We start from the raw sequence: 24,318 nt of genomic DNA, 5'->3' as shown, positions 1-24,318 counted from the left end.
CGTGCACTGGAGAGGAGAGGCTGCTGCACTTGTGGGGGTCCTTGGGCGAGCAAGGAAATAATGTTCTGCTGCACAAACTGTATTTATTTATGAACTACATAACTCACGTATGCCCAATTCCTGGTTAAAAAAAAAAAAAAAACAAACACACTTTTTCTAAGCATTGTTACCCAATGGGTAGAGTTGCCATAAAATAGTTGAGATGGAAAGTCAGGACTTTGCGGCATGAGGACTGCAATGCGATGAGGCATGGCAGCTGTACCGCGGTGGTGAAGCGCATGCTTGTTTCCTGTTGTGTTTTTGAAGAGCATTGAAGTGTTCACCACCTACTTTTCAGAACTGAAAATAAGTTAATTGAAATTTTTGAACTCAGCAGGTGGATAGCCAAGGAAAAATAATTTATGAAAAGCCAATAAAATAGAGGTAATATTTATGTAGTTAATTTGGCGTTAAGATTTTGTCAGCTATAGTGCTAACACTGTGAAATAAAAACATGCCTGAGTAGATTTGGGGTAACTGCATGACAGATTCTTTGTGCACTCATTAAGAAAATATTTTTTTACACATCATTTTAAGAAATGCCAACGCTTTCATCTCTAGATTAATTTTGGAGCCTCTGACTTATTTTACTATATATCAGATATTCCAGGCAGAGAACTAACAGCTCGCTCCAGTGTCTAGCTTTATCCAGGCTTGCCAGCTGGTTTGCCGAGACTGAGGAACCTCAGATTGCTTTTGTGTAATCTAATAACTAGGGAGAAAGTGAGGCTAAATGACAGCAGCTGCGGCCCTGCCATACCAGATGTGACTAAGTGGCTCTTTTTGGAAGAGGTGAGGGATCACAAAGGACCCCAAATGACGGGTTAATCCTGCCGAGGGCGAGGGGGTGGGTTGCAATTGTCAGGAGGAGTCCAGCCAGCCCCGAGCCCTTGGGAAGGGAACAAAGAGCAGCTTTGCTAGGCAGCAAAGTCCGGCTTGCCAGCAGGGCTGCAAAAGTCGGCAGACATGCTTTTGACTTTGGGCTTTTCTTAACCCAATTCAAGGAAAATTCTTAGAGTCAGCATTCCAGCAAAATCAAAGAATTTCCAAATGCATCAAGATGTCAAAGTTTGGGATATTCTGGTTTAAATATGAGTCTCTGTTCACCCCATCTTCTGATCTGCTGCTTCCCTGGCATGCCTCTTCAGCTGGGCGACACCTGGCAAGGTGGCCTATCTGCGCGGAGATTTAAGGATTACTTGAATCATTTATGAAGCTGTGAAAATCACTGTCCTCACTGAAGTTACGGTATGGCACATTTGTGTTACATACAGCATTTGTCACTTAAAAAAATTGCTGAGATTGCTTTAGTGTTCCAAATTACTTACGTTTTGAGATAAACTGTTCTTCCTGCTGGTGCTTCTTGTCTGATTGTTTTTTTTTTTCCCCTCCATAACTGAAAAAGATGCCATTTTTTTTAATTCTTTTTATTTCTTTGTAGAAATGACTCAGAGTGTAATTTGTTATTTTGATCAGCTATTCCCAGGCACACAAATCTGCTTGGACATTTGTGGGTTATTTTGTTTTGATTTCATTCTTCTTTTGATATATAATTATATAACATACATATATTTCTAGATCTTTCTTCTGCTAAAAAGTTTTCTGCTCAAGAAAAATGGTAACCAAAGCACTTCTGTCTTGTGTCCAAATTTTATATGGAATATTTACACAGGTTTATGAGTAAAACCCAACAAATTCCGTTTGGTTGTAGTCTGAAATACCTGCAAGGATTGAAGCACTCCAGGATTTGCATTTTTTTTTTCCTTACCTATTTTGAAGAGTGTTTTCAAGCTCTCATTGCTTGTTTTGGCATGCTGTCAGTAACTTTACATGATGCATATTCACTTAATTGTGGGGCGATGGTAGAACGAAGTGACTTTGTTTCTGTTCACGGTGTCCTTTGATGTAGGAGGGAGATGGATGTTTGAGGAAATGTGTTTAGAGCATGTACTGCTATGGACAATATTAAACAAAACCCCAAACTAACCCTTATGTACCCAAGAAATGTTTTAAAATACTGAGTAAGAACTTCTCTGTAAAATCTGGCTGAGAAAAAGGGGTTCTTGCTTCTGCATACCCAAGCCATGCCACTCATCTGGATGAATTAAAAATGACTGTTACTAGGAACGTAGACTCTTATATCCATATATCATTTCATAGCTGCTGTCTTTCTTTGGATTGCCCAGGTCTGGGATGACTGAGGTCAGAGAGGCCTTAGAATTAGCTTGGGGAGTATTCTGGGAGTTCTGTCAAATGCAAGACCTAAATCCCTTTAAGCACCAAGTTGCTAAGACTCACAGAATTTTTATTTTTTTTCACTCCTGTTATGGTTTCCAGACATTAAGTTTTGATTCCTTGTGTGAATAGGATGGAGAAAGAGTTTCAGGTTTGACAGAAAGCAAATGGCCAGAGGTAGGCTGTTTTACTTAATCCATATATATGTAATTTATGCTTTTTTTTCTTTCCTCCTCTGTAGTTTGCTTTGATACACTCTATCACCAATGTGTTGCTGAAAGAATGTGCTTGAAGCAAAGATCTAAATGTAAAATTTTACTTTTGTGTCTTAATTAAAGTCAAGATAATTATCAGCCTACGTTTCTGAAATTCACCTTCTACTTGAATATGTTTTCCAAAAATATCATCAGATGTTTTTAATATCTTTAATCTTGGATATGTTTCATGCTGTTGTGATGCATTTGCCAGGCATGGAGGGAGAAAAGGCCACTTTGTTAGTGGAATTGTATAGTATCTCACCGTCTTTAAGCAAGTGTGAATTTTAGGAGGTGGGAGTGGTTTTTAAACTGTTTGAGATCACTGTTGTCATGTCTACGCTGAGATCTAAAAAATGGACAAAACTCATAAAATTTTGGTGGAGTTTGATGGTTTTTAATTTCATACTAAGCTTGCTGCTGGCTTTGCATGAAGCCACCTTGTTCTGTTGGTAGAATTGTGGAAGCACAGATTCTGAAATGTCTCAGAAACTTACTTTGAGTTTCTACAGAAGTTTTCCTTTTATTCTAGTCTGTGTGAAAACATATGTCACGTTTTACCAGTGGAGTCTGCAATATAGGTTTAAAACAGGATATCAGATGACAACTGTGAGTAAAAACTAGTGCTAGAAGGAGGTTATCACCTCCCAGCATTTGAATGTGGAGACTGATGTGCTGCAGAGTGGACAACATGGTCTAGAGTTCGAAAGGCACTGCAGAGGTGCTGGAGGATGGGTGTTCTCTCAATGCGTGGAGTATTGAGCAGTTCGGATGCCCCAGAAGGCTGCAGAGTCGGGATTGTCAGCTTTGTTGGCTTCCGCTACGCTGCAGTCTTTTGTGCTGTGTTCTACAGTGTGGCAAATACCTCCAGAACCAGGTTCAGCCCAGGTGCTGCAGACAAACACTATTCCTCTGTTGTATACCTCCAAGACGCTCATTTTCCTATGTGCAGAGATAGCGCTGCATGGATGGTATGTATATGGCCATGAATTTCTCTCACGTGTCCAGGTCTTTGTTGCTAACATGACTGATTCAAAGTTAGTGAGTTTAATCATAGGTATTGCAAAAATGAGAAAGCTTCTTTAAAAACTGTTCAAAACAATATGAATTTATTTCTCTGTTTCTTTAGGAGACATCACTCAGAAAGGATATGAAAAGAAAAGAGCAAAGCTGTTAGCACGGTACATACCACTAATTCAAGGTAAGAGACTGCATGTAAGTTATACCTTTTGCGCTAAGTCTGTGACAATATGTAATGAGAAAGTTCTCACTAAATAGAACAGATGAATTAATAACATTTGATTGACATGGCATCAATAGCCAGTAGGGGAAAATGGCTATTATAGAGAAGTGCAGAAAAAGAGAAAAGTCTGAAATTATTTTTTTTTTAATGTTTTATGTGAAATGTTAACTGGTAACATTTTCATCAGCAAACTTTAGTTTGAGAACTGCATCCAAGACTTTAAGATAACTTTAAAAATGAGTGAAGTTACCCTGAAAGCAAGTTGGCCAGTTTCATTAAATGAAAACACTCACTAGTAGTCACTCTCATTCTTTAGTGTGCTTTTTTGTACATGCCTTCTGCCTCCCCCCTGCCCCAGTTTCTTCAAAATACTAACTTTTTGTTATAAACTATTAGTAGTTAAGCTGGGTATCTTCAGACTTTATCTTCAGTGGCCTACAAAAACTAAATGCCCAACTTATTTTTATAGTAGGACACTTAAATCACTCGAGGTTAAAGATGTTGTACTGCCGTTGAGCTTTGGTCTTGTATAATAACATGAGGCCAATTCTTCCATAGCTTGAGAGATTCCAGTTGAGATAAGGGAAAATGAGAAGACAGCCGAGATGAGTGGGGGCCCATAACGAGGCACTGTAGATAGATGAGAGAAAAAGAACAGCAGGTATTATTTTACAGCGTTAGTGTTACACTTTCAGATCAGAGAACAGAGGGATTAATGCTGTGATTTTGGTCCTGTTTTGGTTCTGATATTTACAGAAGTTATTGATTTGAAGGAGGACTGGGTATCTCCAGCCAGTTTTGTGCAAATTGTTGAACTAAATGGTAGTCTCTTTTACTTTGGAAATCTTGATGCAGTGACCCCTGTGGCTCTTCTTAGCAGGACAGACAAAAGTTTTGTTCTCATGAGTTCTGCTGACTGCTGAGTTGCAGTGTTTTAGAAAAAGTTTTATGGTGTGTGTTTGGTGTTGAACATGGTCTGGTATTCATCATGGAGTTTCTTAGCATAGGTTTGTTGTTGTGGGGTTTTTTTTGTTTTGTTTTAGTATACCTATAGCTCTTCCCTTAGCAAATTTACAGTACTCTGTAGACTACACAGTACCTAACTCATCTTTATAAAATGGCTCATTCCTTAAATAGAAGCAGTTTGGATTTTTTTTTTATAAATATTGTGGTCAACAGCAAGCCCTAGCTTCACCTGCAACAGCCTCTCCTCCTTACACCATTTTTGTCTAAGGAACTGTCTCACTTTTCTGTTCAGAATACCCTGTCCTCCGACTCAGCTCAGTTAAAGATTTTGAGAACAGGCTAAGGATGGATTTTGACCGAGGATTAACAGTTACGACAAGTGTTCAATGTAGTCAATGAACTCTGTCTACTAGAAAGTCATGTCTTTGGATTTCTGTCTCTTGTTTTAATCTCTCATAACCGTTGACTTACTCTGCCTTCTTCTTTCTATTGATAACCATTTTTTAATTATTTTTCCCTCTCAACCCTTAAACTGAAAGGCTGTTTGCACAAATTGTGTTCTGAGTTCTCAAGTGTAGCTTAGGAAAGTACAACACTCTGTCTTCCATACTATTTTAAGTAAGTTTTAAAGCTAGGGTGCAGTGTAAAGTACCTTTATTCCCCTTTTCTGCATGAATACTGTTGGCTCTGTGTCATATTCTAATTCGTGGGGCCTTGGAAGCAAAACTGACTTAGGGTTTCTAGAGGTGTTAGACTGATTAAATTCAGTTGTCTGCTCTAGAAGCCTGCTGTGGTACCTGTATCATTTCCAAAGGTGTTTTTTAAGATCTTATTTAGGTAACGTGCTCATTCAGAAGCTCGCTCAGCTGAAGCAGTGTATGAGAATACAGAAAAGTGACTTTATATACTCTAGGTTAACACCTTAACATCCTGAACAATAATTGTAAAAAGCACGTCCTCAGGAGATAACAGTGCAATTCATCAGTCTCCTAGTTGGTCTGTGGTATGATGATAGGCTCAACTAAGAATCTTAGGGCCCTTTAGATTTCCAGCTGCTTAAAAATTTCTCCTTGTTCAGCCAGGTTTTCCCTAATCGTCCTAAGGAGCGGTCGAAAATTAGCTGATCTATGGTTTGACCTACTTGCTTGATACCACATTTTCTAAGAAGTACCAGATTATCTGATTTGTCTACCACTTCTACCCAGCTTTGCTATAAGATGACAGGAATCTAGCTTTATGCTAAAAAGAGAGTGTGTAGCTAAAAAAGAGCTGTCTGCCTCTGAGCACAGGGAATGATACTTTGGCAAAAAGACAAAAGTTTGCTTAAAAACCAACACTAACTACTTGTTTCAGTTTCCTGACATATGTTCCATTAACCCAGTTCTGGCTTGGAAATTTGTTAATTGACACAGCTTCAGCATGGCTCAGATTAGTGTGTGGGAGTCCCGGTGGCTTTGAGCCTGCAGTGATTTTTTTTTTATCATTAACAATTTGATAGCAGGATTTTTTGTAATGTCCTTTGCTCAGTAGCATTCCTAATAGGATTCATTAAGTTTCCCATTATCCATCAAGTTTTTGCAGGCTGATGGATGTCGGCATTTTAGATTTGAAGAGTTCCTAGTCTGTGATTTGACCATCTCCAGGACCCATAACTCGTGTCTTTCTGAAGTTGATTTTTCAAGTATATGCATTGTTGTCTTAGTTTTCTGTTGGTCTATGAGGTAAAGACTGCTGATGAGTTAATTTTATCTCATGTTCTTCAGTACGTACTTGAATTTCACAAACCCCAGTGTCGTCTTCAAGGCATATCAGTACCTATCTCTGCTGTTTTCTTATGAAACTTTAGCTGATAGTACAATTTTGCTGATTTGTAAGGTTTTTAAAAAAACGTAGGGTGAGCAGTGAAACTACTGAGTAAGAAGTAAAATTCCTGGTAAGAGGCAGGAAAGTAGAAAAAGGAGTAGTGGGAAAATTGTTTGAAATGAAAGTTTAGATTACTGTAAGTTTATGAAATATGAAATGATTAGAGAACTCGAGATAGAACTGCGTGTTGATGTGATACTTGAAGGAAAAAGTGGTGGCACAGGTTTGGAAGCACTTGTGGAAGGAAATGGCTTAAATTGAGAGGAGAGAGTAACCATTCTGTGAATCTGCTGTAGGTTCTCCAACTTAGACTGGAATGTGGACAAGGTTTTCTACAATTTTGGGGTGATTCTTCTGTCTTGTTAGAAATTGGAAACAGGTATCTGTAATCGTAGTGTTCAGATTTACAGAGGTAGTTGATGGGATCTTCTTTTAACAAATACTTATGAATCAGCAAGTTGTATGTGTCTTAAAGCATACTCATACTCGTAAGATTTGAGTTCTGGAAGTCGAACTTTTTGTGTTATACTTCATCAGCTGCCACGTAAAAAACTAATCATATGAGAACTCCTCTTTCAATGGCATGTACAATGGATTGGATTAAGTTTCTACTGCACTGTGTAGGTGAATCTGTGGGGAACCAAATTATTATACAGACAGCGTTTAAATAACCCCGCAGAGAGCTTGGTGAATAGAAAAAGAAAGAAGTGGCTGCAAAGCATATTTTCAATTAACAGTAAAATTAAGTAGGAACATGTTAGTATTCAGGAGTGGCGTTCCTGTAGGCTCTGGTTTGCATTCTACAATTCTAAACCTGCAGTTCTGAAGAGTTAGTGGAAATGTTAGATTTCATTTAGGAATGATAAAACTACATAGTTACGGGGAAATACTGATTAAAATGTGTTATCTTTCACTAATCGAACCAAATGCACTGTGCAAAAGTAAAAACAAGTGTTGGGTAACAGCAAGCGTTAAGAGTAATCGATTTCCTCAGTCAACCTCTGCAACCAAATTTCAGATAAAACTCTGAGGAAATAATTATATCTGTAGGCATCCTGGCATGCTGCTAGGTGAAACTTCTGAGTGATGGATAACATCAGAGGCATTGCAAAAAATACATTTTGAATGTGGATAGAGCTGGGGTGTAAAAAGATTCAGAAATAACATGATAAAATGAGCAATGTTTACAGTGAAATCTGGTATTTTGCGTCCTGGAGCATGCTGTCCTGACTGTACTTCCTTCACCCTCTTTTCCTTGTGGCCGATGTTCATCGTCACTTTTCTGCTGAATTTCAGGAACCTTTTGGTGGTTAAAGGAACTGTTTCTTTCTAGAATCACTGTGGGATATATCTCAATGCAAAACAATACCAGGGACCATGGCAATTCCAAATGACTCATTATAAGCAATCTCGGCGCTGTGCTTGGGAGAGCAGGTAACTTCTGCCTGTGAGGTTACATTTGTCATTGGAGCATTAAAAAATTCATGCCAGGAAGTGGAATGTTATGAGCTGGTTGTTGAATGTGAAATAAATAAAATTCCTTCTCTGCACTCAAATGTGATATGTTAGTAACTGTAGATTTCTTTTTAGTGGTTGCCATGCCATTACCTGAATTGTGCTGATACTCCAGACAACTTGTAACCGTTTCAAAGCTATTTTAACCAAAGAGGAAGATGAAATAAGAACCTCAGAGGTTCTGACAGCAACCAGTCAGTCACTTGAGGGTAGTCTGGTTCCCTTTTGTTAAATAGGAATTATCCTGGAACCTTTGCTACTGTGGTAATTTCCTGCTCGTCTACCAGCTGTTTCTTTAAAATAATGAACATTTTCTGTAGTTTTAAAAACTTGGCCAGTGCAGCTGTTCTATATTTTTTTATATATATGTATAAAATGCAGATTTTATATATATAATATTGGATATAAATATTACACAAAAATATATAGACTGGAAGATACAGTCTTTTTAGGAAGGACAGGCAGGGAAGATGAGGAGAGGTTGTCACCTCTGTGTTAATGACCAGCTGGAGGGCATGGAGCTCCACCTGGGGATGGGTGAGGAGCTGACTGAGAGCTTATGGGTCAGAACTAAAGGGAAGGCAGGGACAGGGGACATTATACTGGGGTCTGCTACAGGCCACCCGAGCAGGAAGACCGAGTGGATGAGGCCCTCTATAGACAGATAAAAGCAGCCTTACATTCAGAAGCCCTGGTCCTCATGGGGGGACCTCAGCCACCCCGATATCTTTTGGAGGGACAACACAGCAGGGCATAAGCAATCCAGGAAGTTCCTGGATGTGTTGGTGATAACTTCCTCCTCCAAGTGATAGAGTAGCTGATGAGGAGAGGTGCCATGCTGGACCTTGTTCTCACCAACAAGGAGGGGCTGGTAGGGGATGTGAAGCTCAAGGGCAGCCTTGGCTACAGTGACCACAAAATGGTGGAGTTGAAGATCCTCAGGGCAATGAGGAGGGCGCACAGCAAGCTCACTGCCCTGGACTTCAGGAGAACAGACTTTGGCCTCTGCAGGGGTCTGCTTGGTAGAATACCATGGGACAAAGCCCTGGAGGGAAGAGGGGCTCAAGACAGCTGGCTAATATTCAAGGATCACCTCCTCCAAGCTCAGGAGCAGCTGCAAGTATTTTGCCTATTATGTGCTTAACACATAGAAAAAGATTATTTTTGAAAATTAGCTATTTATTTAGACATAATTAAAAATGAACATGTTTTATATGCTATGAATGAGAATTCTGCCCATCATTGCTAACACAATGACAAAGAAGAACATGGCAGAAGAAAGCTGGAACAATTAAAGCATCTAACTTTTCCAACAAACATTGGTAACATTCACACGATATACGATAACAGGCAATTTATAAATTTGCCTCACTGAAGAGCTTCATAACTGTTAGCATTTTTCATCCAAAAGAAAGCAATTTTCTGAAGAAAAATCAGATTGTCAAAAATGGTAACACATTTTATAAATAAACTGCAGTAGTTACTGTTTTTGACAAAAATAAAAAAATCATAAAGATAAAACCTGCCTAGAATATTGGCTAAGACTGTAGAATAATTTATTTAAATGCAAATCTTGCATCAATCATAGAATCATAGAATGGTTTGGATTGGAAGGGACCTTAAAGATCATCTAGTTCCAACCCCCCTGCTGTGGGCAGGGACACCCTCCACTAGACCATGTTGCCCAAAGCCTCAATCTTTGTTCAAAAATCCCAACAAAGAGGAAGACAGGCAAAAACGCCTGGAGGCCTGCATGGATGAACAAGCAGCTCCTGGACAAAGTCAAACACAAAAAGAAGTCTACAGAGGAAGCGATGGCAGGTAGCCTGGGAGGAATATACAGAATCTGTCTGAGCAGCCAGGGATGAGGTTAGGAAGACTAAAGCCCTGATAGAATTAAACCTGGCCAGTGACATCAAGGGCAACAAGAAAAGCTTCCATAGATGTGCCAGTGAGAAAAGGAAGACGAGGGAAAATGTGGGCCCTCTGTGGAAGGAAACAGAACATCTGGTTACCTGACATATGGAGAAGGCTGAGGTACTCAACAACTTCTTTGCCTCAGTCTTCACTGGCAAATGCTTGAGCCACACTGCCCAGGTCACAGAAGGCAAAGACAGGACTGGGAGAATGCAGAACCGCCCCCTGTAGAAGAAGATCAGGTTCAAGACCATCTAAGGAACCTGAAGGTGCACAAGTCCATGGGACCTGATGAGATGCATCCACGGTTCCTGAAGGAACTGTCGGATGAAGTGGCCAGGCCACTCTCCATCATATTTGAGAAGCCCTGGCAGTCCAGCGAAGTTCCCGCCGACTGGAAAAGGGGAAACATAACCCCCATTTTTAAGAAGGTGAAAAAGGAAAACCCAGGGAACTACAGGCCAGTCAGTCTCACCTCTGTGCCAGGCAAGGTCATGGAGCAGATCCTCCTGGAGACTATGCTCAGGCACATGGAAACTAAGGAGGTGATTGGTGACAGCCAACATGGCTTCACTAAGGGCAAATTGTGCCTCACAAATTTGGTGGCCTTCTATGATGGGGTTACAGCATTGGTGGATAAGGGAAGAGTGACTGGCATCATCTACTTGTGCAAGGCATTTGACACTGTCCCACATGTCATCCTTGTGTCTAAATTGGAGAGACATGGATTTGACGGATGGGTCACTCAGTGGATAAAGAATCAGCTGGATGGTCACACTCAGTTGCAGTCAACAGCTCGATGTCCAAGTGGAGACCAGTGATGAGTGGCATTCCTCAGGGGTCAGTACTGGGACTGGCACTGTTTAACATCTTTGTGGGTGACACGGACAGTGGGATTGAGCGCACCCTCAGCAAGTTTGCTGATGACACCAGGCTCTGTGGTGCAATTCACACACTGGAGGGAAGGGATGCCATCCAGAGGGATGTTGACAAGCTTGAAAGGTGGGTCTGTGTGAACCGCATGAAGTCCAACGAGGCCAAGTGCAAGGTCCTGCACATGGGTCGGCACAACTACAGGCTGGGTGGAGAATGGATTGAGAGCAGCCCTGAGGAGAAGGACTTGGGAATGTTGGGGGGCAAGAAGCTCAACATGAGTGGGCAATGTGTGCTTGCAGCCCAGAAAGCCAACCATGTCCTGGGCTGCATCCCCAGCAGCGTGACCAGCAGGTCGAGGGAGGTGATCCTGCCCCTCTACTCCGCTCTTGTGAGACCCCGCCTGGAGTACTGTGTCCAGCTCTGGGGCCCCAGTACAGGAGAGACATTGGGCTGCTGAAGCGAGTCGAGAGGAGGGCCACGAAGCTGATCAGAGTGCTGGAGCACCTCTCCTGTGAGGACAGGCTGAGAGAGTTGGGATTGTTCAGCCTGGAGAAGAGAAGGCTGCAGGGAGACCTCAGAGCACCTTCCAGTCCCTGCAGGGGCTCCAGGAAAGCTGGAGAGGGGCTGGTGACAAGGGCAGGGAGTGACAGGCCAAGGGGAATGGCCTGAAGCTGCAGGAGGGGAGATGTAGATGAGATGTGAGGCAGAAATCCTTCCCTGTGAGGGTGCTGAGGCCCTGGCACAGGTTGCCCAGCGAAGCTGTGGCTGCCCCTGGCTCCCTGGCAGTGTTGAAGGCCAGGTTGGATGGGGCTTTGGGCAACCTGGGCTAGTGGAGGGTGTCCCTGCCCATGGCAGGGAGTTGGAAGTGGAGGTTCCTTTGAGGTCTCTTCCAACCCAAACCATTCTATGATATAAATAGAACTACTACACTGTTTTATATATGTATTTATATACTTATATATTTTATATATTCTGTATATTAATAACATCTGTATAGCACTATATATATTTATTTTTTATTTGCCTGTGTTTTACTTGTTTTCTTCCTAGCTCTTGAACATTTGAGGAGTCAAGACTTTCCTGGTCTAAATATGCTTTCAGTTGAGAAAACTCAGTGGTAGCATTTGAGGCCCGCTGTCACTTTGTATATTAGCTGTCAAATGCCAGGGGGATCAGACCTTGAACACCTGCCTTCCCTTGAGGCCCACCTTCCGTGTGGTACTGGATTTGCAGATTGACCGCTGTTGCTCATTCATGAACTCCTCCTAGCCAGGGTACCCCAGGGACCTCAGGGCTTTAATGCTCTGTATTTCTGGAAAGCAAAAGATGTCTGTAAGCTTTCCTTTCTCTGTTTTTGGCATTTGTGAGAGCAGTAAGAATATATTCTGAGATTGTTCTCTGAGAAAGTCCAAGACAGATTTTGATGTTGTAGCTAGAACCAACCTGGGAGAGCTGTGCTGGGAAAAGAAAATGAAAATTTCAGAGATTCCATCTTGGGCACTGTAAGTGGTTTTTAAAAGTACATAAATGTACTTCAAATGTACTTAAGTGCTTAAAACCAAAATTGTTTGTCAGAAGAACCTGCTAGGACCTGGTGATTTTAAAATTCAAGAGCACTTCCAAGCCAAAGCAGAAGAAATGAGATAAAATCCAACACAAAAAATATATTGGTTGACTTCCATCTAATCCTGAGATGCTGGAAGAGACCTCTGTTGACTTGAAGGTAATTGCTTCAGCTCGAGGCCATGCTTCTGCAGTCTGTAGTGGATCTGCAGTGAATCATCCAATAATACAGACTTGTTCTGCCTCACCTACATGACTGTAATTAGGCAGAGCACATACGGGTCTGTTCCGTTAGCTTGCTTATGTCAAGTCTGGCTTGGTAGATGTTAGAAAGAAATTTGGTACAAGAAGAAACGATCAGTGCCAAATTAAGACTTGCTGGTTTACCCCTGCTGCCTCTGATGGTCTCTTCAGCCATCAGGTTTCACATAGAATTTCCAAATGTCTGTCTTCATCTTGGGCAAATAAATTTTTAAGATTGTTGCTTTTATGGATTTATTGTGAAAGAAAATATGAGTGGTACATTACCATAGTGCTACTGCTTAGCTATTCGTGACAATATAACAAACATAAAGAAAGCAAAAATGGAGAGATATGTAAATACTAATCTAAACATTCTTCTGCTTTATAAACTTGAAAAAAACCCCCACACATTCTTCATTTTCGTCTGAGAGCTGTTATTTACAGGACATAGTGTGTTTGTCAACCACAAGTACTTGTCGAGATTAATGGTAGTTTTGAGAAAGCTTATCGGAGTGAAATCTGGCATAAAGTGTGACCTACAAAACCCACAGTGTGTAGGTCAAGCAAAAAGCTGTTAACATGTGAAGCTTTACACCTCTTCTCTTGAAAGCTAACCGGTTTGCTGTCTTGGAGTTTTCCTGTGGTAGATTAAATTTAGAAACTTGCATCTCTCTCATGTACTTTTTCATAGACTAATAGTGTAACTAGTGAGAACAAAAATCCCTGAATTCAGTATCGGCAACAAAGTATTTCTAATATTCAGAATTTAAAAAAAAAATAGGCAAAAACACCCAAACCTCTGTAAGGCAGCAAATAACAGGTTATTTTGTTGAGTTAAAAAGTGATGCTAATCATTTCATTTTATAAATATCAAGTAACCTGAGCACATAGCTTGTTTTTAATACAGTGAAACCTTGCCTCTGAGTATCGTGAGATCCAGTGGTCATTCTGTGGTATCAGTTCAGCCAACTTTTCATAGTGCTTTAACAAATTAACATATACGGAGACATCTCTTGCTTCTATTACTAATGCTGTCTTATATTTAAGTTGGAGAATAATCAAGATGAAGTAGTCTTAAAGGAAACAAGCTGATCATAGGATTTTTTTTTATTAAAACACGTGGTTCTTCAGCTTTTTTAAAAATAAGGACAAATGATTTCAGCTTGTTCTTTCATAGATCTCTAAGGGGCTCTTTGAGGCTTAAAACAGAAATGCTATTCAGTCAGTATCCTTCAGTCAGTATCCTTCACTCATTTGTGTGTTCCCAAGAGCTGATATTTTCTACTGCATCAACATCTTTATCAGTACGGGCTTTATAAAGGCGGTTTGAAATTTTAAAGCACCGTGTGTATCATTAGTGCTAGTATCACTTGTGAGCCATGCAATACGAGGAGCTTTTGCCAACAGGGGTTTTGTAAGCAGAGAAATGTTCTACTAGGTGGTATGTCTGGTAGAAGTGAAGTACCTCCAGATGCACAGGAATTGTATGATAAAGCAATTATATCTGAAATCAAGGGTTTTTTTCATAGAGTCATAGAATGGTTTGGGTTGGAAGGAACCTTAAAGATCATCTAGTCTAACCCCCCTGCTGCGGGCAGGGACACCCTGCACTTGACCACATTGCCCAAAGCCTCATCCAGCCTGGCCTTGAACACTTCAAGGGATGGGGACTCCACAGCCTCTCTGGGCAACCTCTGCCAGGGCCTCACCACTCTAACAGTAAAGAATTTCTTTCTAACATTTAATCTAAATCTGCCCTCCTTCAGCTTAAACTCATTCCCCCTTGTCCACACTCACTGATGAACAGTCCCTCACCATCTTTCCTGTAGGCCCCTTCAGGTACTGGAAGGCTGCAATTAGATCTCCCCGGAGCCTTCTTTTGACCAGGCTGAACAATCCCAACTCTCTCAGCCTGTCCTCATAGCAGAGGTGCTCCAGCCCTCTGATAAGCTTCATGGCCTCTTCTGGACTCGCTCCAACAGCTCCATGTCCGTCTTGTACTGGGGACCCCAGAGCTGGACGCAGTACTGCAGGTGGGGTCTCACAAGCACGGAGTAGAGGGGCAGGATCACCTCCCTCGACCTGCTGGTCACGCTGGTTTTGATGCAGCCCAGGACACAGTTGGGGGCTGCAAGCGTGCACTGCTGGCTCATGTTGACCTTTTCATCAATCAACACCCCCAAGTCCTTCTCCTCGGGGCTGCTTTCAATCCCTTCCTTGCCTAGCCTATAGTTGTGTTTGGGATTGTGCTGACCCACGTGCAGGACCTTGCACTTGGCCTTGTTGAACTTCATGCGGTTTGCACAGGCCCACCTCTGAAGCCTGTCAAGGTCCCTCTGGATGGCATCCCTTCCCTCCAGTGTGTCAACCACACCACACAGCTTGGTGTCGTCGGCAAACTTGCTGAGGGTGCACTTGATCCCACTGTCCATGTCACCCACAAAGATGCTAAACAGTGCCAGTCCCAGTACCAACCCCTGAGGAACGCCATTCATTGCTGTTCTCCACTTGGACATTAAGCCGTTGATCACAACTCTTTGAGTGCGACCATCCAGTCAATTCCTTATCCACCGCATGGTCCATCCATCGAATCCATTGAATCCATGTCTCTCCAATTTAGACACAAGGATGTCATACAGGACAGTGTCAAATGCCTTGCACAAGTCCAGGTAGATGATGTCAGTTGACCTTCCCTTACCCACCAATGCTGTAACCCCATCATAGAAGGCCACCAAATTTGTGAGGCACAATTTGCCCTTAGTGAAGCCATGTTGGCTGTCACCAATCACCTCCTTAGTTTCCATGTGCCTGAGCATAGTCTCCAGGAGGATCTGCTCCATGACCTTGCCTGGCACAGAGGTGAGACTGACTGGCCTGTAGTTCCCTGGGTTTTCCTTTTTCACCTTCTTAAAAATGGGGGTTATGTTTCCCCTTTTCCAGTCGGCGGGAACTTCGCTGGACTGCCAGGGCTTCTCAAATATGATGGAGAGTGGCCTGGCCACTTCATCCGACAGTTCCTTCAGGAACCGTGGATGCATCTCATCAGGTCCCATGGACTTGTGCACCTTCAGGTTCCTTAGATGGTCTTGAACCTGATCTTCTTCTACAGGGGGCGGTTCTGCATTCTCCCAGTCCTGTCTTTGCCTTCTGTGACCTGGGCAGTGTGGCTCAAGCATTTGCCAGTGAAGACTGAGGCAAAGAAGTTGTTGAGTACCTCAGTCTTCTCCATATCCTGGGTAACCAGGTCGCCCATTTCATTCTGGAGGGGTCCCACATTTTCCCTCATCCTCCTTTTCTCACTAACATACCTATAGAAGCTTTTCTTGTTGTCCTTGACATCCCTGGCCAGACTAATCTCTATCAGGGCTTTGGCTTTCCTAACCTGCTCCCTGGCTGCTCAGAGTTTCTCTATATTTCTCCCAGGCTACCTGCCCTTGTTTCCACCCTCTGTAGGCTTCCTTTTTTTGTTCGACTTTCCTGCTCCTTTTTTCCTCCTATTCTTGTCTGCTTTGTTCCAACTATTGCTGGTTCTAATAAAAAGTACCGTATTTCTGCTTAAACTTTGTTATGATTTGGTTTGTGGTTTCCTCCGCTCCAGTTTTATCACTTACGGCTTTGCTTCGTTTGGGTCCTTAAACCCCCAAAATATTGAAAAGCATGTAAGGTGTTACTCCTTTTTTTCCAGTTGTTATTCTTGAAAACAAATGAACTGACTTTGGCTTCAAGACACAGTCAAAAGGAAGGGTTTATGTGCAGACAGATCAGGGGAAGAGTTTATTCTTCAAAGTAAACAGGGTTATGTAAGCTGGATGGCTGCCGCAAAGAGTCATATTGCAAAACTCCTCAAAATATTTGCAGAAGGGTGTGGTAATGGCAAATATGAATTAGTTTAACAGCTGAGAGGTTTGACAAAGGGCTTATCTTAAGCAAAGCTCCAGATAGGAGTACCAGCCCTTTTTTCTAGCTCATTTAGAGCTTTCTCCTTTGCTTAAACCTAGTGATAGTAACTACATCCTGACCGATTCTTTGGGTACTGTCTGAGCAAGGAAAGCAACTGTAAAATCCCAGTTCCTTTCCATTTGATGTGTTGTGCTGAGTGGGACATTGGTTTTGGGGTTGAGGGACATCTGTTCTGAAGATGTGCAAGTGCTACTTCATCCTTTCTGCTGAAATTCCCTCTGGAGAAGTGGGATGCAAGATTAAAATGGGAGACGGTCCCATGTGCGTGTTTCTGGCTCTTGCGTGCAGTACAAGTCCCTCTTCTCCATCTCCTAGGCAGTGCGGTGGGAACATTAGTTTTGATAAAGCTTCAGCGAAAGATGTTTGGAGGAGACTTACAGGGGAAAGAAAAAATACAGAGAGACTGGGGAGCCTCGTTGAAAGGGAAAAGACGACTGCATTGTAAATGAAAACCGTATTTCACTTGGAGGGAAGGGGAGGCGACACTTGAAAGTAATATCTCTAAAACAGAAGACAAGACTGTCATCTAATTTGTGAGATGGAGCTAGGGGATAGTGTCTGCCGTGAGTGTTAATTTTGCTTCCTTACACTGGTGGATGCTCTGTTGCTTGCTGTTTATTCTTCCAAAAGCCTATCAATTTCGATTAACTGCGAATATTTTTTGTTCCATGGTTTTCTCAGGCGCATGTTGTCTCCATCTGCTCTAATTCCGTGTCTTTTACAGGAATGATTATGCTACCATGAAGGTGCTGGTCTTCAGCTTCCTTTCTAAATAGCTCAAGTTGTAACTCCAAAACCTCTTTCCTACCCTACTGGTGTCTACACTATTACTGCTGATTCATCTCCAATATTTTGCAGGACCACATTCAGATATGTCGTGAGAACTCTTCACCTGGCAATTCATCCCACAGGCCTCTCAGATATGGTCAGAAATCTAGACAGTTGGTTCATGGTTGAACCCCCTAACACAGCAGTCCCCTTTTTCTTGTCCCTAGAGAGGTATCTATCAATTCAAAAGTAAATCTGGCCATCTTATCAAGCAGACACATCATCAAATAATTTCTCTTCGTTAGGTTGGTGTCATCTTGCATGGAAACTTTTCTCCTCCATTAGGGCTGCTAATACAGAAACAGGATTTCTCTGTGATGCCCCTCAATTATCTTGTTGAACCTCTTTTTCTCTTCAGTGGCTGTTTGCTCAGATACGTCAATGAAACTTGTCTCCCTGAGGTTTCAGATCCAGTTCACCAACATAGACAGAAATCTGAGGACCTTTGGCCAACTGCGACATGCACGCTCCTGAGAATGTGGGCATCTACCCTCTTGCCTCATGATGGTCGTTTCCTTAGTATTCTGATTTCTTAGTGATCTTTTTTTACAGTGTTAATGGTTATTTCCAAATTGCCTCTTCTGCTGCGTAAATGAGGCTGTAACTGCAGTCAGTGTTCTGGTGCTGCTTTACAGAACAGTTTGTGTAGATGATTTCACTAGATTTAGTGCTAGAGAAACACCTTGCTGAGTAACTTTATTTTCCCTCTGTTGTCAAGAGTGATTCCACTGTAATTAAAATTATTTTCTTTTCTTCATTTCTCCCCTTTTCTTTCTTAGTGCTTCTGCTTTAGTAAAATGAAAATTGTCAAATTTTCATTTTTAAGAAAAATGATGATGAAACCTCCTCTAGTTTTGGTTGAGGCTGGCATGTCCCATACTTCCATTTTTCTTACATTTTCATTGTTTTATGTAACTTACCTGAAAAAACCTTACTGCTAATTCTGTAGGAACTCAGTGAAAGCATCAAACAATCAAATAGTATGAAAGATAACTTAGCAGTGCAGCCTGGTATGCCTGATGATTTTGTCTACTGGTCATATGAAGTCCTGAAAATAAAAGAACGTATTTCTTACTCTGTAATACTTTTGATTACTTGATGAATGATGAGTGCGTATTCTGTTAGCCATGCTGAATAGAAAGGTGTGTTAGAGTGGGATTAAGGCTAGCGTAGGAAACTGGGTTTAAGACTGTGCAGCCATTTGACATTCCTCCAGTCTCTGAAAAATGTTTCTGCTGCTAACAAGGATACATGCCCTTCCTATTTCAACTGAAAGGACCAGGTGATCTTTCGAGGTCCAACCTGGGCTGTTCTCTGATTCTATGTAGCTGTGATTTTTGGTTTTATTTATTTATGAGTACTCCAGCCCAGCATTCAATTGGAATGCGATGAGTTTTACATATCCTGTAGCACTTTGTTCTGTAGTTCCTTTTCTAAGGAACGTGCAGCTTACCCTGGTGTCTTAGAGTCTACAATAGCTTTTATAATTTCTTATAATTTATAGGAAGAAAGTGCAGTTACCTTTCTTGATGCTACTGAATTAACCTACTTCTTCTCCCCCTCTACTCTGCCCTGGTGAGGCCACATCTGGAGTTCTGTGTCCAGTTCTGGGCTCCCCAGTTCCAGATGGACAGGGAGCTATTGGAGAGAGACCTGTGGAGGGCTGCGAGGATGATGAGGGGCCTGGAGCATCTCTCTTATGAGGAAAGGCTGAGAGAGCTGGGGCTGGAGAAGACTGAGAGGGGATCTGGTCAACACTTATCAATATCTAAAGGGTGGGCGTCAAGAGGAAGGGGCCAGACTCTTCTCAGTGGTGGCCAGTGACAGGACATGGGGCAACGGGCACAAACTGGAACACAGGAGGTTCCATCTCAACGTGAGGAAAAACTTCTTCCCTCTGAGGGTGACCGAGCACTGGGACGGGCTACCCGGAGAGGTTGTGGAGTCTCCTTCCCTGGAGAGATTCAAAACCCACCTGGACGTGATCCTGTGCGACCTGCTCTGGGTGATCCTGCTCTAGCAGGGGGTTGGACTAGGTGATCTCCCGAGGTCCCTTCCAACCCCTGCCAGTCTGGGATTCTGTGATTTCTGTGATATCAAGAGATTACTGTTCTTGTACCTTTTTAATTAAGTGATTTTTTTAGTATTGCACGTTTATGACCATATTTCATAGTACATTCTTTTGGGAGCTTGAACAAGGAGATTGGGCTATAAGATTGACTATGGTTTTTGTTGATTTTTTTTTTTGTGATAAATTAATTTTTCATGAAAAGTAAGAGTCATCCTGCACCAGTCTAACTATATCTGTCTAGGTACAACAAATATTTTTGAGCTTGCTGCCAAGGGAGGAAACAAAATGTTGGTGATTTCACTCTGTGAATAAAAAAAAAAATAATTCAAAGAAACTAGTCCTCAGGCAGGTGATTCTCAAGTAATCTGAACGTAAGTAGTCAGGTTCAAGCCATTCATCTTTTCCCGTGGTTCATTTGGTAATCGGTTGGTGGTTACCACCTATGTAGTGGTAAAGGCTAACTAGATAATATAATCAGCATATTATTTTAAGGATCGTATATTCTGTTTGGATCTTTATGCTATAGAATATTTGTACTTCGCCCTTCCCTGCTCCTGGCATTGATTTTGCTGACTCTGCCACCGGAGCTTTTCATATCTGGCTTCTGCTCCTTTTACAGCCTGCATTGATTAGACCCGTGCTGCGTGGGCAATTTGTATTAATTTGGGCTGTGACTGACAGGCAGGATTAGCCCAGGAGAGCTGGGCTGCTTGTGAAGCATCTCCTGAACTGCTGCTTAGAATGGACTGTTATATTGAGAAATAAAAGTTCTGGCTAATGATACGTAGGTGTTCTGCTTAGCAGTCAGGTCATAATGTCTAAATGAGCATGTCTTTTGCCATTGGTATTTTGTCATTAAGACAGTTTCGTTTCCTGGCTAGTATTTGGATTCACTGAATTTTTAAAAAGCTTCTTCTACACTATTGTATTTTTTGCTGCTGTTGTATGCTTTCTTTAATGGAAAGTAATAACACTCTTAAAATTGTTTTACTTTCTCCAACTTAGGAAATGAAGTTTAATTCCTTGAATAGAGGGAAATGTTACAGAACAGTGGAAGATCGTCAAGCGTAATGCATGTATATGATGCCTTTTTTTGCCTTTTCATTATTTTCCAATATCTTTTTCTGGGTAATAAATTACATTGGGTAGACCCTTGTTCAGTCTCGCTGACCTAGAAGGTGTGAACACTTAGATCATTTCATATATTGAAGACAAGAATGTGTGCATCAGGTAATACATCCCAGGATGTGGTATGACAGCAGAGAATGATAAAATTGAACTATGACCTGAGTAAGGACCGGATGTCTCATAACTGAGGTGAGGCTTCTCAGCCCAAAAAGTAGAGAGAGGTTCTCAGACTTCAGTATCTTGAGGAAAAATTTCCATTTATTCTCCTGCCTTAAGTTTTCTATGAAAAGATCTGGGACTCAGCGTATGCATTTCATGTAAAACTTTAGCATCTCAGGTCATTTTTGTGAGAAGTTTGCTTTTTTCCCCTCACAGTTCAGGGGGAAATAACTGTATCTAAAATTCTTTTTAAAGAAACGTGGAATTAGTGTGACTGCTATTGCGGAGCTGTACTTAAGCTGGGTGCACGTTAGCACAGCTACGCGGCTTTGCTTGAGAAGACTGAGGAGTATGAGGTACCCTAGCGATGGTGAGATCAAGGGGTTACATGCAGAACTTCACGTGATGGTGCTGCACAGCGATGTGCCTCTTCTGCCATGCTGTATTGGTTGGAGGAGACGGAAGTGGAAAGGGCAGTAAGGCAGAGTGTGCTGCGGGCTGCTCAGCTGGCCCTGGTCTTTGGGCAGAGTCGGGTGTGGAGGAGACAGCTGAGAGGGACAAGAGCGGGGCTGGGTGGACCGGCAGGTTGGCCTAGAGCCAGACTGGGAGTTTCCCACACGTGTTTTATTTTCTGCCTTGTCATACCCCTTTTTCCTTTCTTTTAGTGCTTTGAACCTGGTTGTATTCTTTTGTTCCTTTCTTATTTCTAGATCTAGTTCAACAGCTGCAGAAAGGTTTAATAGTGTATGAAGAGCCTAAAGTTTCCTCTACAATCTCCCTCTTCCTCTCTCCTCTCTGCAGAGCTCTTTAATAGGATACGCTGTGGATGTTTGGGGGCATGATACATAACTGGGAAGCAACACAAGTAAAACTGAGATGAGGGAACTGCTTTTTTAACTCCTTTGGTTTTACTGTTCAGTTTACCACTAAAACTTGGAAGAGAATACTTTTGAAAGGTTCAGCTTGTAAACTGGTACAACTTACACAAATTAACCTAGTTTAGAAATGAAATTACTTTTTCCGAATTTCTATTTTGAGAGATGAATTTCAAGATCAGTCTTTTTGCGAGGGTAATTAGATTTGAATGTCTAATAGCTGTTTCAAATAAGAGTTTGCTGAGACATTGGTGAAAGTCTTTAAAAACCGTTGAATTCATAGAATCTTTAAGAATCATAGAATCTTTAAGGTTGCAAAAGACCTCTAAGATCATCAAGTCCAGCCATCAAATTTGATGTTAAGTCATCACATCTTAGGCACATGAGATGTAAGAGGCAATAGGGCAACTGCTCTGCATGTGAGTTGCCTGGGAGAGTCCTCTAGCAATAAAGTTTGTGCTTTTGCTAAGAATGTTTTTGAAATCTTTATCTCTGCCTGTCTGATGCCAGATGTGTTTAGCTAGGCATCCTCCCCGGCAATGCTAGCAAAGAGTCTTCATTATACTGTCAACTGTTCGGTGCTATTATGGTAAAATAATTTTTGCTTGTATAAATCAAAATTGCTAGAAATGTCAGTGTTAGACTTGGTTCTCCAATATAAGTGGATGGAAAAATACAGTTATAATTCAAATATTAACTTTAATTCCATCCTGTGGAAGCAAATTGTTGAGTTAATTGGAACAAGCAGCCTCTTTAAGATGAGTTTTCATTCTTGCTGGCTTTGGGTAAGTTAAAAATGGACAAAATACAGTAATAGTGGATCAAGTGTCTTTAGTGTGTATTTCTTAAAATGTTATTTTTGTAAAGATCTTCAGTGTGAATGGGGGGAGTTAGCCTAATTATCCAGCTGCTTTTGCTGAAGGCTAAGGTAGTGATTTGCATAGTACCAGAATAAATTAACAAGTTCACCAAGCTTGTGGAACAGGATTTTTCTGGCACATAATTGTGTAGCCTAAGAGTTAGATGCAATGTCTTGCTATTTTTACAAAACCTGATGTTTTTCAGACTCATCCTTGGTATTTTTTCACTATGATGTGAAACCTTCTTCTTTGAGAAAGCAAAAAGGGAGATTTAACCTGAAGAAACACAGTTGTGGTTTCTAACAGTGCCACTGATTTTGTGCCTCATCCTAATTTCATGGGAACTGCTGAGGTTCATTGGTATATGTTTCATCACAGTACAGCTGCCCTAACACCAATCAACAAAAATCTGTTCCGTAAGCGTTGGGAGGAGGAGAGGGTTCTGGTTTTGGAGTTTGTAAGCCTTCATGCACTCTTACGCTTATTTGGAGTCCCTTCTGTTCCCCACTCCCCCTGCCCCCAGTACTGGTGTTACCAAAGAGCAATGCTCAAGTGGCACATGGCTCGGAAGCACCCCACATGCAGCTTGTCATCTGCTGAATGATTATTCCAATTAGCTCCAACTTTCCGTCTTATTTTCCCCGTGCTTTCAAGGACTGACCCCTTGCGCCAGATGCAGCAGTGTCATCGATCACAGGTCATGCTGGCCAGCTTTGCTGGGCACATGGGGTTGATCACAAAGTGGGCAAGGGGCTTGGTTGCGGTCTTGTGAGTCCTGACTCCAAGGCTCTGTAGTTAGTTGCTTATGTACCAGCTGCAGGAGTTCAGCGTGGGGATTTGTGGGCTATACTGTGCCCAGGGAAAGGGACAGGCTTGGAAAGCCACGTACTGAACTGTAGGACTGGAAAAGATAGGTGTAAGGAATTATGAGTAGAGCATTAATCTCTTCTTCCACTTACAACTGATAACCCTCTTTTGGAGGAAAAAATGGCACCAAAAGAAAAAAACAAACCAACTTTCCTGCTCTTTTGTTGCCTTCTTCACCCACGGTCCCTTGTGACAAGATCACCCAATATTGACCTGATGTTTGGCACGTTGACCTTCCGAATGTAGATACGCTGTTGTCTGAAAATGTCACAAACAGGCAGTCTGGTTTAGGGAGACTCCCAGCTTTGCTAGTCCTGTTCCCTTTTTCACCACCTTAGTTAATCACGTTATCCATTTGCATCTGCTCTTTTTTTGACTCAGGCTTTGAGGAGATGACTTGCCTCGATCTTTTTAACCAAATACAAAGTTGTTGTTTACTGTTCCCAGATCAACAAATCTGGCTGGACACTTGAGTTGTGGTTATGTAAAACTTTTATTCACGTGAAATGTAAAATACAATTCTCCAGTGTTTTCACCTCTCTGAGTATCAGATATGTTGAATCGATTCAGTGGGTAGACTAAATTTGTTCTAGAAACAGAAATCTGCTAAACTGTTTAACATTACCTCTTTATACTGGGTAGGGTTGAAACATCACGTGCTTACTCAGCTTCATGTTCAGCTGCTCTGCATTGAGGACACTTGAGTTTCTTTACTGGCCTGTCTCATTTCCCCTATCGGGAAATCTATTTGGTGTTACTTAGTGTGTCATCTACTTCAAAAGCTTCACTTTTGGAGAGTAGGAACACTCCATTAGGTGCAAATGTGTTTGTTCCTTCTGCATAGCAGATTGTAAAA

The 24,318-nt window shown here is 41.8% G+C and overlaps 1 protein-coding gene across 3 annotated transcripts in view; it reads left to right on the top strand.

Moving 5' to 3' along the window:
• The window catches only part of DIP2A (disco interacting protein 2 homolog A), a 137,388-nt gene that overhangs the window by 34,667 nt on the left and 78,403 nt on the right, over nucleotides 1-24,318 (top strand). For all 3 annotated transcript variants that reach the window (XR_012835958.1, XM_075755819.1, XM_075755820.1), the window contains exon 2: nucleotides 3,658-3,729. Coding sequence is in view for 2 of the 3 variants with exons in the window: in XM_075755819.1 (XP_075611934.1) it covers nucleotides 3,658-3,729 (72 nt within the window). In the remaining variant the exon portion in view is untranslated. The remainder of the gene's footprint in view (nucleotides 1-3,657; nucleotides 3,730-24,318) is intronic.

Source organism: Balearica regulorum, chromosome 6, assembly GCF_011004875.1.
Source record: "Balearica regulorum gibbericeps isolate bBalReg1 chromosome 6, bBalReg1.pri, whole genome shotgun sequence".
In the NCBI taxonomy this organism is placed as follows: Eukaryota; Metazoa; Chordata; class Aves; order Gruiformes; family Gruidae; genus Balearica; species Balearica regulorum.
The sequence above is the reverse complement of the archived record's forward strand: the minus strand, read 5'-3'. Positions and strand labels throughout refer to the sequence as shown.